Source organism: Puntigrus tetrazona, chromosome 13 (assembly GCF_018831695.1).
Source record: "Puntigrus tetrazona isolate hp1 chromosome 13, ASM1883169v1, whole genome shotgun sequence".
Taxonomy (NCBI): domain Eukaryota; kingdom Metazoa; phylum Chordata; class Actinopteri; order Cypriniformes; family Cyprinidae; genus Puntigrus; species Puntigrus tetrazona.
Window position 1 is genome coordinate 2151862 of NC_056711.1, and position 14648 is coordinate 2166509.

The window sequence follows — 14648 nt, forward strand, 5'->3', positions numbered from 1 at the left end:
ATATTGAATAGCCATTATTCAAACCCTAGCTAGGCAAACCATTCTTTACACTTTCTCTGTTTTGATTATATCTATAGGCCTGATGAGAGTCATGGGACCAAATCTTTATGAAATACATTTTGAAAAACTACAGAGCATTCATTCAATTCATCACTCATTTGATGCTTTCAGACTCTCTGTCATTTGTGAGCCTTTCCTTCACAGATCTGACTCAAACTGCTCCACCGTCTGGTGATTTGGGATAAGTGGCGTCATCATTTCATCGTTTTCACTTCTTTGTCACAATCTTGTGTATCTTTTTCATGTTTGGCATCTACTTTGCAACAGTCAAAACAACTGTAAACATTAGTAATTAACAAAATGTATGCAAATATATTCTGTGGAGAGAAAAATTATTCGTGCACCTTTAAAATTTGTTGTTTATATACCATGCATCAGATATATATATATATATATATTTTCTTTATGCCTGTGATGTCACAACAATGAATATCACCCATTTAAGAAGTCATTATTAACATATATTTTGCTAAATTCTTATATTTTGCGTGCATTTTTTTAGAGTCTGCTGACATAATAAATAGTAATAATACTGGCTTATTACTGTAATAGATCAACACACAAAAGAGAGAATGCTTTTGCAGCATGCACAGGAAAGTCAAGTCATGTCATATTTATTTGTAAACTATTACTATTACTTCAGATGACAAGCTCGGTTTGATTGTCTGGTGGAGAGTCCGGTCCTGTTGCAGTATCATTTAGATTTTATTTCACATTTATCTCAAGTAGAGCATTTGATTCAGAATGATGGGCTAGCACATGTTTCTATCCAGTAGATCCTGGGACTGGAGAAGCATTGCACAGAATGTCTTACACCGATGTAGCATACTGTCTTTTCCTCTCCTGCTAAGAAACAACAACAAAACAAAGTATTAGAACCCCCATAGAAACAATCATAGAATATCTAATGATTTTCATTAAAATAGCACTACAAACCATTAACTTTTTCCAGTAAAACCATTACAAAATTGTGTTTTGGGCACTTTTATAATAGGATCCAACGTCCCACCAACAGAATCCGGTAGACACCATTATACTTTCCATTAAAACCAATACAATTCCCATCATAACCATTTAATACAATACATTTTCTGTTACGTTTTGAGCAGGCTTCTACTGTTTCATTCAGCCGGGTTGTGACTTGTGTTGTTTTATTTTACAGTATATTGTGTGTTTGCTGTTATATAAAGTTAGGTGGAGGTCTGTATTGTGGCTATAATCCCTGTTTCTGTGGTATTACTGTTGGTCACGTGTTTCGATGATGGTTATTACATGTTGGCTCTGTAGTGCACATGTTCTAAAAGCCTTTTAAAAGTTGGCCGGCCTTAAAGTTGCAGTTTTTATTCCGCCACAAACGAGTTTGTAAAGAGGTACAGGTCCCCCATCACGTCGATCACGTGTTTACTTTGTGCCCGTCACTTTGTTTACTCTGCGCGTTCGCGCGTCTTTGCCAGCAGGAGCCCTCAGCGAGCAGAGTATCGAGCGCTTCCTAACCCTCCGACAAAACTCGCTCTCCCCTCAGCCGTGTGCGTCCTCGAATAGTGCTAAATATATGTGGCAAAACAAAGAACAAAATTATTTTCTAAGCGAAAACCGGCATGTTTTTTTCTGTCGCCATCTTGCTCCGCCCCCAGGGTTTTCCAGAGCGGTGACGTCACGCTCGCGAGCAGCAGCAACAGGCGTCAAGCGGCGACGGGAACCAGAGGCAGGGCTCTCAAAGACGACAAAACGCTCCGAAGTGTAGTCGGAGGTCCCGAGGAAGCGCACCCGAAACCCCCCTCACGCGCCCCGGCGGTCGGTGAACACGTCGTCGATGTTCTCTGAGAGAAAGTCTCGCGGAAGGAAAGTTTGGGAAGGCCTCTGACGTCACGCCTCTCGGGACGCTCTCGTCTCAAACGGGACGGCTTTTCTGAGCATAACATCAGCGACTTTAAACTCGATCAAAGCAGCGAACAGCTCCACGGTTCGACCCGGACCGAATAACGTCCTCAGCGCGACGCGAAAATGATGCCGGTGAGACTTTTTTCGTTATCATTCGACTCAAGTTAAGAAGTCCAGGAAAACGCAGTGTGTTTTGCTTCTTTAGTATCCCTCCTCATCTCTCCTCATCTCAGTAGAGATTTAAATAAACGAGATAAAAGCTCTGTTGTTGTGTAATAAAGCATCTCTTTGTAAGTGAAGTCATTTCTTGAAATCCTTTATTACCCATTATTTGCTTCAGTCCAGACAATATAACACAATAGGACTGTATCTTGTCAATCAGGTCATTCAGTTTCCTTTTAATGTTTATTTTCCAGGTTCATAATTATGCATTTCCTCCACTTTAGCTGCTTACAAGGAAAACTGGTTGTTTATTATTATTATTATTACCCGTGTCAATTTGGATCGATTATCTGTATTAATGAATTAAGGGTCAGTCTTCTTTGGCTGTCAGAAATCAAATACTCTCTCCTTACCAATAAAAAAAGTTTACTCCGTAGTATGTCTTTAAAGCCTTTCCTTTAAAGTTGTAATAGCAATATATATTACTAAATACAAATGAAGTTTAAATATGTTTACGGTAGGAAAACATAAATCAGAATATCTTAATTCAACACGATCTTTATCTTTAATGATTTTTGGCATACAAGAAATGTAAAAAAATAATTTTGTTGGTAATTGCTACAAACATACCTTTTGCGTCTTCATACAGTCTGATCAAACTCTTGTGTCTTTCAGATGTTCCTGACTGTGTTCCTCAGTAACAATGACCAGCACTTCACGGAGGTGCCCATCACGCCCGAGACGGTGTGTGGAGACGTGCTGGAGCTGTGTCGGGAGCCGGCCGAGAGCAGCTGTCACCTGGCTGAGGTGTGGAGAGGATCGGGTGAGAGCGTGCGCGACCTGGGCTTGATCAGCGCTTCCGCTCACACGCGGCTTCTCAGAACCACAGGTTTATCTGCTAGGGGGCGGAGCTAGTGCGCAAAAGACAATCTCGTTGGCTGTCGCTTAACAAGACAACGATTAATATTCATCGATTAACTTAAATATAACACATTGACATTTCATTATTACTGATGAGATCGCAATAAACTGCTTTTACACGAATGTACACTCTGTTTCGGCCCGTTTTAATAAATGATTATGGTCGATCATTGGTGCGGATCGTCCACATGGCGATGCAGGAATTAATTTCGACACCCCTAGTTTCTAGCAAAGGAAAGATCTGCTGCGTGTCGCTACTGCTGCACTAAGACCAGTGATGAAGATGGGCTCCAGCACACTTTTCTTCCAGCTTGTGTTGATGAATCGTGTGTGTGTGTGTGTCTGTGTGTCTGTGTGTCTGTGTGTGTGTGTGTGTGTGTGTGTGTGCGATGCAGAGAGGGCGGTGGGCGAGAGCGAGAAGATGATGGATCTGCTGCTGCAGTGGGGCCAGCAGAGGCCCGAGGTTCGCTTCTTCCTGCGTCGAGGCAGAGCTCCCAACCTGCTGACAGGTGAAAACTCAACTCAGCCTCACACACACCAAATACATTCACCGTGCGAGTGAAGTCAAAATGCCTTTTCAATGGATCAGTGTTTCCCAAAGTATTATTTAGGTTTTGTATTTAACATCCTCCAAATATTTAGCGACAGAAATGCTGCCACCAACCAATCAAATTGCTGCCGCTGATTAAAAAGGACTGGTTATTATGGATTTTAATTACAGGGTGTGTCTATTTTTGACGTTATCGTACATATAATAATAATAATCACACTTGCTCTTCCTTCAGGTGGTTGCAACAATATTGCATAGTATTTTTTGAACACTGCACAACTTTATAGTAAAACGTTAAAATCTCAGTCATTTATCTTCTAAAGCCAAAAAAAAGGTAGTTTCTCTGACAGATAACGCCCCAGGCAGTGTTTGTGCAGTACCCAGTTCAACCGCTAGCTGTCCATCTCAGAAACCACAACATCCCTAGATCTTTTGACAGAAGAAGTCATTGCGCTACAGAAACAAACTCAACAATTCAGAGCGCATGCATTGGTCAAAAAACTATTTGTACTGAAAGCAAGCTCCCAGAGCCGTTAGTTTCTGCTTTGGTGTTTTTATTACGTAACAGCCTGCACAGACACGGATCAGTGCCTCGCTCTCTGTTTGGCTTCGCTCGCTACTTCGTGCTTGTGAACGGAGAAAGTCTAAAAACAGGATCTCATGAGACAAAAATAGGTATGCTCAGGATTTCTGATTTTGTGCATTTCTTGTACATTTGCTTCACGGCAGCAACAAATGTAACGCAGTCCACTGTAATAGTCACTGAACTGTTTTCCTGTCTGTCACTATTACAGACCAGCTGATGAAACACATCTTCACTCGTGTTTAATCCTCAGTTCTCTGAATGTCATTACTTCATGTGCAATAAATTCATGTGTATTGCACATTTAGCACACGGTGGTAATTCAGCCAAAATGTAGAAGATGTTGTCTGTAAGATAACTGACCATAAGGAGCGCTGGGGCTTTTGCTATTGGCCAATTTGTTGATATTTTCACCTGTACGTTTAGATGGCAGCATTTGTTTTACTGCGTAGGTCCCTGGTTGATTTTGTACTCAGTCCTTTTATAAGCACAGGTAACGTAATACGAAGATATTTACGTCATAAACACGATTCAGTAACATAATCGGTGGGCGGGGCTTATGTAGAAGCAGAAGCAGGTCCTGATCTTCTGCAGGGCGGGGTTTATCCACACTATTACATCACACAGGAGCACATTTCACAAGCTCTGGCTTTGGCAGGCTGCCTTCAGCATAAGCTGTTTTTAAACTGTTGATATAGTTTTGAATCTTTCAGGAAGATTTTATAGTACAATGACCTCGTTATGTCAAAAGATCAAGGTTCAGGACCCCGTTAAAGAATGGAGCAGTCATGAATCTGTTTGTCCACATCTATTATTCCATCAGGCCTTATGTTAACAAGTGCTCTTTTTAGAGTGATGTATTACACTCATCTGTGTCTGTAAGCAGAGTTGCGCTCCCGTTTTCCGCCGTATCGCTGGGCTTGAGCTTGTGCTTGTGTTTCAGACTCCAGGACCTGGAATCAGAAGAGGAACGGCGTCAAGAAGCCCGCGGACAGACGGCCGGAGAATGGAGTGAGTCTGCCTGCTCTCCTGTGCCTTTCATTTCCTCGTGTAACATAATCCCGCTGTTTGACTCGCACACATGATGGCATGAGAGGAATGCAGTCTAGTCAAACAGGAAATGTTTCAGAGACTGATGCTGGTGTTGTCGTGCAGGTGAGCAGCCCGTGGATGGACATGACTCTAGCAGAGCTGCAGGACATGTCTGTCAGACAGCAGCGTCAGATTGATGCCCAGCAGCAGCTCCTGGCCTCCAAGGTACAGGGGAACACATCAGAACACTCTGAGTTAAGGCGTCTTTGCTAAACACATAACAGCGTGTGCTCTCACTGTCCTGAGCAGGAGCAGCGCTTGCATTTCCTGAAGCAGCAGGAGCACAGGCAGCTGCAGACGTCCTCGGAGCAGAAGAAGCTGCAGCATCTGAGGGACACGGTGGAGAAGCAGGAGGCGCAGCTGAAGATGGTGCGAGCTCTGAAGGGACAGGTGGAGCAGAAACGCCTCAGCAATGGGAAGCTCGGTGAGATCTACACCTTCAGTATATTATGAATAAACTCATTCTTCTGCCGTTCAGTTTATTTAAATCTGAATCTGTTTTTATGGACGTGAGCAGGTACAGTAGACTATATTCTGAATAAGTGTTCACGCATGCATGTATTTAGACAGAAACATTTATTGTGGAGTTTTTTCCCGTGTGTGTGTTTTAGTTGAGCAGGTGGAACAGATGAACAATCTGCTCCTTCAGAAGCAGAAGGAGCTGGTGGTCGCCGTGTCTAAAGTGGAAGACCTGAACAAACAGCTGGAGACTCTAAAAAACGGCCAGCTGGATGCTCTTCACAGTAACCACAGCTCCGTGGCCGAGCTGGACAGACTCTACAGGGAACTACAGGTCAGATCCGAGGAGGTGAAGATCACAGCCTCTGGCCTCTGTTCCAAACACCTCATCTGTGTGTGTGTGTGTGTGTGTGTGTGTTTCACCAGATGAGGAAGAACTTGAACCTGGAGCAGAGCGCTAAACTGCAGCAGCAGAGGGACAACCTCAACAAGAGGAACCAGGAGGTGGCCAGCATGGACAAACGAGTCAGTGAGCTGCGAGATCGCCTCTGGAAGAAGAAGGCTGCCCTACAGCAGAAAGAAAACCTTCCCGTCAGCGTGAGACATTTCTCCTCGTTCACATTCATGCCAGTTTAAGTTCACACTTTTATCCAAAGCATCTTATAAAACTATGTTTTATTAACAAAGTTCTTGAGGAGCACATTCAGTTTTGAGGCACCTTTTTGGTGGTGGCTCCACCATTATATATGAAATGTAGGCTTTTGGCCATGTGATATTGTGAATGTTATGTAGTTCAACCTTCAGTGCTTTTAAAAATACAAGGAGAATTTATGTTAATTTGAGTTTATGAACCTTATTCGGTCAGTGATTTTTATCCAGAACATGAATATTTTTTGATCCTCTCATGACCAGTTGATGGCACTATCCTATACAAAACAGAGGCCTACAGAACATGTTAACAAGCTCATGCAACATGTTTGAATACACAAAGCTACAGGTTGTTTGAAATGTAAAAAAATGACATCTTTTGGATTGTCTAAAATCCTGATGCCGATGACAAATTATTTCAATGCAGCTGCTCGTAAAACAGCATTTTGAAAATTCCCAAAAAGAGCAGGTTCACGGGCGGATCTGACCGAATTAATAAGCCGGTATACAGGTGCTTGAGAGGACATTAGGCTAGTTTGCAAAATTGATTCACTATTGCTTTAGATTTTTCAGGAGGTCCATCGTTCTCGATAAGATCAGTACCAGGCACACCGAGTCCGTTGAGATTTGACTGCAGATGTGATCTTATTCCAGCTGCCTTCAGAAGCCCAGACAGCGCAGCAGACTGGACCGTCCCGCGTGGCTGCTGTCGGCCCTTACATCCAGTCCTCCACCATGCCCAGGGGCCCCATTAAACAGGACCTGCTCCTCAAACACGCTTACCCAGACGGCACAGCGACTGCACCGCATCAGGACAAGAGCAGTCAGTCAGGTGTGCAGATCTTTACCCAGCCTGTTCAGTGTGTTCAGATAGTGTGCTCTGACTATTAAAAGTGTCGTGTTTACTGCAGGTAAGCACTAGAGAAAGCAAACAAGCATACAAAACACGTTGGTCTTCTTTTCCTTTATCTTTGTGTTAGGTGCTGATCGTCTGTGAAGCACATACACCTTTTGTACAAAACACTGTCAGACTTGTGCATTGGGCCAAAAGAGTTAGACTACACAAAATACAAACAGACAAAAATAACAACTATACTACAAGAAAACAGTAACGCACGCCTCATTCTCTCCTTCCATCTTTTATGGTGAAGTAATGAAGCAATCGTTAAAATGTCTTTTAACGTATTTATCCTCTGTGGTTTTTTTTCCAGAGTTTTTTCCTTTACTGAATCTGTAGGTATGATAGATGAATCTCGCATGTGCACGAGAGGGAGATGAAATGCACGTGTGTTAATCATGAGACATAATGATCTGCTGTGTTACACTCATGCAGTCATGTGTAAATGGTTTGTAGTGTCTGTATGACTAATATAAAAAAATGTTGAGTGACTTATTTAACCCTTAACCGGCGCTCCCACACAAGCTTGAACGGCATGCTTTGGTTTAAGGCATATTCCTGGTGACGGAGCACAAAAGATTAAGATTAAAGAAGCACAAATAGACGTTCTAAAAGGAATAAGACGTCTAAGTGGAAGTAAAAGTAACGTCCTCAAACTTAAGGATGAGAGATTTATATAATACAAAATTTCTCACAGCAAATTTTGGCTTACTTCAAAAAACACACTTTAAAACCTAATGATATATATATAATACATGAAAAATATTGTAAAAAGATACTCTTTTTTTATGATGGTTCTCATTGCATGTAAATAATGCTGTGAAGAAAATGTATTTTTTGTTACATACTCTATGCAACCGATGTGATAATTTTATAGAAATGCAGAAAACGATCCTTTGTTTTGTCATTTCAGTGTCGATTTCAGTATTTAAGAAGCTTGAGGTGCACAGACACGTTGTTAGGAGATATCTCTGTTACTGTAGCTCAGCTTTATTCACAGAACAGTGACCATTCAGGGCATGCATAAATCATTAGGTTTTGACAAGTGAATAAAAAAAACTCTATTTTGCTTTTGGAAGAATAGACAAACCTACAGAAAAGGCAGCATTTTCATTCTGTGGTCCAGTAAGCAGTATAGTCTGATCTATTAATTCAAAGAGAACCTTCTGTTTAAAGAGACCGTTGACCCAGACATTGAAAACTTTAAAGATCTTGAAAATCCCTTCTGCAACAATATTTCGTAAAAAAACCTGAGAGGTTTCCATTCCTCCTTTGAATGTCTATATATCCAACACTTTGAGGTTTCAAAACCTTGTGAAGAGATTATAAGGGAATCAAGCTCTAAATGTTTCTTTGTAAAGTGAAAGATTAATGTGGATTACTTTTACAATCACTGTTCAATACTAATACGTAGAGCACATTAAAAGAAGCTTATTGGAGAAATGAAAATTTCTCATGTTTCATTATTAAATAAGTTTTAAAGGTTCCAGTGAGTAAATGGTGACTCTATGCTAATGTTTGTGGAACCTATCCCTTCAAGGTCTGCAAATACCATCAAAATAGTATTTCTGGTTGCTTATATGTGTTTTGTAAAAATTGGCTACCGCCAAACAGGATCCAGTGTTAATATTCATGTAGCAGTGAGGTTATGTGCCTGAATGAGGCCTGAAGTGTATTTCTGTCCTCACTCAGGTAAGATGTCCTCAAAGATGTCTAACTGGAGTTCTGGCGCTAACCTTGGGTCGTCCAGTCTGCCCCGCATGGTGACCCAGGCATCTAAAAACCAAGGTGACCCTCCACAGAGTCTGCACCTCGCATCCCCGTTGGACGTCTAACAGCTAGGTAGTCTGGGTGTAATTGTGAATTCTTCTGCCCCCCGCCCCAGATAACACAGACGTGCTGAAGCGGGACCCCAGGGTGCGTCCGGTCTCCATGTTTGAGTCCGTTGATCCACCAGCAGCTTCTTTACGGAAGAACCAGAGCAGCGAGGACCTTGCCAGAGACGCCCAGGTAGTGCCCAGACGTCATTTTAGTATACAGGTTCTTTTGTTCAATACTTCTTTAATAACAGAATAATACCAGGTTGACATTTAAAGGAGTCATGATCTGCCTCGACAGTTTTTTTTTTATGTTATCATAATCTAAAAAAATTACCTACATGTTCAGTGGGCTGAGCTAAACGGCAAACACTGTAGAATCGTGGGTGGGGCTAATTGTTGTAGAAGCAGGCATTGATCATCTGTGGAAGACAACAACAAAGTTTTGCGTTCTGAAACTCACAATACATTTTATAGTACAATGACCTCATACATGTCAGAAGATCAAAGGAAGTTTGCTCTCTCAGTTCACGTTCCCTTTACGATCCCTCAGTAACACTTTGATACGTCCTTTCTTTCAGAGCCCTGTCAAGAACACGGTCAAGGTTCCTCCTCCAGTTCCCAGTAAACCGAAACAGGCCAACCTTCCTTCTGGTGGCCAGATGGGATACGGCAAAACGGCCGGCACCTTCCCTGGGAAGAGCAAGTCTTCCGCTCCGCAGCCGCCCGCTGGCGTCCAGTCTGGTGGTACTTTACCCCTGCCCTCCAAACTGGAGGCTCCCCCGGCGGCCACCGTACACCCCTTCAGCGCCGAGCCTCCTGGAGCCAAAGACTCCGGCGGGCAGCTCCTGCACAAGCCACAGATGCTGACCACCAGCTCCATCTACAGCATGTACACACAGCCCCAGGGCGTGCAGGGAGCGCTGAGCCGATCCCAGAACCGCGGCAGCAACTTCATCAGCGGTGAGAGACGCCAGGACATTCAATCATGTAGCAGACAGATGTGTACATGCATGACTGGATTCATCCTGACGGCCCTTTCACATTAAACTCACACCAGAGCAACAGATGCTGAAACACTGTCAGAGCTAGGCTTGGGTTTCGGTTGAACTTTAACAATTCCAAGTGTGTCTTTTTGCAGAACATTTAATTTCTGCTTAATACCATGAAAACTGGGCTTAAACTGCAAAATAGGGCTGCAAGATTCTGCATAAATGAAGTCTTTTTTTAAAGATTTTCTTTTTTAAATATGTAATTCTCTCACAATTCTGAAGAACATTTAGCAACTAAACAAACTTTCATCAAATTTCTGATTGGTATGATTCGATGATGTTTCATAACTGGCTGAATCAGTGTTTTTGAATGAATCACTTGAATTAAGGATTCAAAGACAAATAACAGCTTTTAACAGCTTTTTTATCATAATTTTTATTACTGTTTCTGCCCTTTAAAAACACTTCCGTTGTAATCGGTGAAGCTGTATTGTGTGGTTGACAGTTGTTTTTATCTTGATGCACATGCAGTTTATGGGAAGCCAGTGACCTCCTCAGGCCAGCAGTCCCAAAACCAGCACCCAGAGAACCCGTACCTGGACTCATCCAGTGGCCCCGAAGCAGAGAAGGACCCCAGCACTGGAACCTCCGAGAGTGAGCGCATCCCCAGACCTCTGAGTCCCACCAAACTGCTTCCCTTTATCTCCAACCCCTACCGGCACCAGAGCGACGTCGACCTCGAGGCCCTCAGGAAGAAGCTCTACAATGCCCCCAGACCCCTGAAGAAACGCAGCTCCATCACGGAGCCCGAGGGCCCGGGCGGCCCCAACATCCAGAAGCTGCTGTACCAGAAGACGACCCTGGCCGCGATGGAGACAGCGGTGACTCCTCCAGGAGAAGAGGAGAAGGAGCCGCCAGCAGATCCTCCGAGAGCAGATGAAGCAGCTCTGGAGAGAGCGGAGCAGGCAGTTCCTGAGCCGCCGGAGCCCGCAGCGGCCCCTGAGATCCAAGCAGAGGACATGCTTCCTCCGCCTCCTCCACACCCGGCCCCGCAGCCCCTCGCTCCGCTCTCACCTCCACCTCCTCAGCCCGACAGCCCTCCTCCTCCACCTCCTCCTGACAGCTTCCTGGAGGACTTCCCTCCTTATCCTCCTCCTCCGTACCCCAGCGGCGCCGAGCACGAGGCTCCAGAAGACAGCTTCAGCATGAAGCCTCCGGAGGTCACCGGACAGGTCCCCTCTCCACCGGTGAGTGCCCTGAACGAGGCTCGACTCCAGGGCTGAGAGATATTGGAAAGAATGGTGCAAAAATAAAGTGGGCCTTATTTAGACGTGCAGTGACAAAACAATAAGCTCACTTCTCTAACTTGAAATATTTTTTCAGTCCAAATGTTAACTGAAAACTGCATGACTCTTAAAATACAGAGCTGCTGCTCTTTTAATTATTATTAATCAATTCTAGATTCACTTTTTACCCAAAGAACTTTTCTTGTGCTTTTCTGTAAAAACGGCCAACTCCTGAATTCTGTGTTGAGACTTCAGCATGGCTCAAAAAAGTAGTTTGGAAACACATTTTGTTGAGAGGAAAGGAACGTCAACAAATGTGTGTCACAATTCTGTTCATACACACACACTCCTTCTCTGTCATGTTCAATCTTCATTCATACTAAATCTAAATTCTATTTAGCAGGAGATCGCTTTAGATTTTTAGCCATTTTTATTTGCGGGGCACCTTTTGATGAAAGCGTCTGAACGCGTGTGTTCTGTTCAGGGTAAGAGGACGAATCTGCGCAAGGCCGGGTCCGAGCGCATCGATCACAGCATGAGGGTGCGCTTCAATCCTCTGGCTCTGTTACTGGACTCATCGCTGGAGGGAGAGTTCGATCTGGTGCAGTGGGTCATTTACGAGGAAAGTCACGTTTCTGTGTGTGTGATTGATCAGTAGTGTTATATGTCGTAATGTGATGAAGAAGGGGTGTATTACAGGTGGAGGACCCCAGTCAGCCTAACGACGAGGGAATCACGGCGCTGCATAACGCAGTGTGTGCCGGTCACACAGACATCGTCAAGTTCCTGGTGCAGTTTGGAGTCAATGTGAACGCCGCTGACAGTGACGGATGGTGAGCTTTCACGTCAAAACACCTGATAACCTGTGAGCGTGATTATGATCGATGGTCATGTGTAGGCAAAATTGTAAAACAGTTGTCCGTAACATTTGTTGTACGAGTGATATGTGGGATGATCTCCAGACAGCTGTTCGTCGTCATAAAATAAAGATTCTATCACATGCGTAACAAACAGACTCTGACCGGGGTACAACAGCGCTTTGAGTGAGTGAGGATTGATCAGATAGCACCTCGCTGTCCTCAGACAACATGCTGTTGTTTTGATGGCTGTGTGTGTGTGTGTGTGTGTGTGTGTAGGACGCCCCTGCACTGTGCCGCGTCCTGTAATAACGTGCAGGTGTGTAAGTTCCTGGTGGAGTCGGGGGCGGCCGTGTTTGCCATGACCTACAGCGACATGCAGACGGCAGCGGATAAGTGTGAGGAGATGGAGGAGGGATACACTCAGTGCTCGCAGTTCCTCTACGGTGAGAAAATGACGACGCCGCTCTCTGCTTGGACCGTCAGCCCTGATCTGATTCAGTTTGTATCATATTTAGCCACAGATCACATGAAAATCACTTGAAATGGTTCTGATTGAACCGCTGCTTCTGCTCCCAGCATAGATGAGATCCTGATGTGTGTGTGTGTGTGTGTGTGTGTGCAGGCGTGCAGGAGAAGATGGGCATCATGAACCGCGGGGTGGTGTACGGTCTGTGGGACTACGAGGGCGAGCAGGACGACGAGCTGAGCTTCAGAGAGGGTGACTGTATGACGGTGCTGCGGCGCGAGGACGAGGACGAGACCGAGTGGTGGTGGGTGCGCTCGGCCGCCGGAGACGGATACGTGCCCCGCAACCTGCTGGGGGTGAGTCTGGAGCGCCTCCACACGGATAGGGTGAAAACTTACAAACAGCTTAAGACCGCAGTGAAGGGAGAGAGCTAGGGTTCAGACGAGGAGACGTCTCTCTCCGGCTTCACCTCAAACGAGAGCAGAAACAGATAGACTCTTCCTGTTAGCTTTAGACTAAATAAAACCCATCCCCGGCTGCTGTGATGTCAGAGAGGAAGTCTGGAACTTCAGCAGCTTTAGGGATGCATCTGTATTTAATTGACAAGACCTGCGTATTTCTGAAGGGCACGGGTAAATCTGACATTTATTACCATGGATTTATGTGAAAAAGGTCACTTAAGTACTTATTTAAATCTACAAATGTAAAATACTGTAATGTTTACATTTCTAGAGACATCAGTAATACTTGAGTAACAATTCATTCATAAAAACGTCAATCATAAAATTAGATCAAATTAATGTAAAAATTATTTTTAAAAAAGGAGAGTAATTAGTTGTTTTTAAGATCGACAGCGCAATCATTTAATTCTATATGCAATGTTTGCCAATCTAAAATGCTTTTTTCCTACCGATCCAAGACATAGTGTCTTAAATAATTTTTTTCTGAAGCAGCTTGTGTGTGTGTGTGTGTGTGTGTGTGTGTGTGTGTGTGTGTTATAATGTTTTTTTGTTCTTCTTCCTCATCAGTTGTACCCGAGAATTAAACCCCGTCAGCGGAGTCTGGCTTAAGTCCTTCAGAGGGAGCAGACTCTCGTCTTCCTGTCTCTTCTGTAGTTGTGTTCTGGATGTTACACTCTTTTTGTCTTCTTTATACCACAAAATAATTGCATAGAAATTAGCCGTTTAGATCGTACTTTATATTTGTATATCAAGTTTTTTGTAATAGTTGCCTGTGTTTTGTATGGCAGGTATTTTGCATACAGTGTTCTGTCGGTGATTTCTTGAAGAGTCGTACCGTGTTCGTAACGTAGGGTTCGTACGGTGAGCTCTGGATTCAGATCTAGTGATTTACAGCAGCAATCTCAAAAAATGGCTAAAGACACAGCTTTTATTATACATTATTCTCCTGCATCTTCCACATCCTCGTGGACAAATCAGCTGCAGGCCAAATGTAACCTGATCAAAAATGATTAAAAACACTGTGAAAGGTTCTCCTGTGAATACTGTCGTCTGTGAAGGGCGTGCCGCGTCTCATGCCGGTCGTCTGGGTGAAGGTCAGCATGCGCTCAGGAGTGTCTGTAGAGTCAGAGCTTTTGATTGAGTTTAGAGCGAGGAGCTAACAGAGCCGAGGGAAAGCCGCTGTTCAATGCAAGGACACACTTTATGAAACCTAGTTCTCCAGCGCTCGGTTGAAAGCAGCAAAGCCTCCCACAGTTACACGCTGGAGTTTTTCATAACCTACAGCAAACTGATAGAACGGCTGACGGACCAACCCACCAAACACCGGTCTGGAAGCTAGTTCAGATCCTGAGGACCTCGCTCTGCAAGAACATTAACACTGCTGAGTAACATCAGGTTGAAACAGTGCTAGCGATTCTGTAATATCATTTATACTGATTTTTTTATACTTTATGCAGTATATTACTGCTGTATCATTGATGGGTCGAGGCTGACTTCACATGGTTTCAATGG

General features: G+C 43.9%; 1 protein-coding gene across 3 annotated transcripts; it reads left to right on the top strand.

Moving 5' to 3' along the window:
• The first annotated feature begins 1560 nt into the window (after nucleotides 1-1560).
• tp53bp2a (tumor protein p53 binding protein, 2a) lies at nucleotides 1561-14167 on the top strand. 3 transcript variants are annotated; one of them, XR_006252324.1, is made up of 18 exons: nucleotides 1561-2073; nucleotides 2779-2926; nucleotides 3420-3533; nucleotides 5101-5168; nucleotides 5313-5414; nucleotides 5499-5673; nucleotides 5861-6042; nucleotides 6135-6305; nucleotides 7011-7188; nucleotides 8947-9042; nucleotides 9140-9264; nucleotides 9653-10034; nucleotides 10595-11310; nucleotides 11834-11971; nucleotides 12049-12182; nucleotides 12486-12707; nucleotides 12832-13031; nucleotides 13704-14167. XR_006252324.1 is itself a non-coding variant. In XM_043255140.1 (18 exons), exons 1-18 carry the CDS (start codon nucleotides 2065-2067, stop codon nucleotides 13743-13745), a joined length of 3141 nt encoding a protein of 1046 aa, XP_043111075.1. In that variant the 5' UTR covers nucleotides 1563-2064; the 3' UTR covers nucleotides 13746-14167. The 3 variants fall into 3 exon arrangements, 2 of the variants coding, with proteins under 2 accessions (XP_043111075.1, XP_043111074.1); XM_043255140.1 differs by having other exon boundaries at nucleotides 1563-2073; nucleotides 6135-6299; nucleotides 12486-12652; XM_043255139.1 differs by having other exon boundaries at nucleotides 1565-2073; nucleotides 12486-12652.
• Nucleotides 14168-14648: the final 481 nt, after the last annotated feature.

Coding starts and splice junctions, on each gene's coding strand:
- tp53bp2a (XM_043255139.1), top strand. Junction 6,306..7,010: donor AAGAAAACCTTCCCGTCAGC/GTGAGACATTTC, acceptor ATCTTATTCCAG/CTGCCTTCAGAAGCCCAGAC. Junction 7,189..8,946: donor GGACAAGAGCAGTCAGTCAG/GTGTGCAGATCT, acceptor GTCCTCACTCAG/GTAAGATGTCCTCAAAGATG.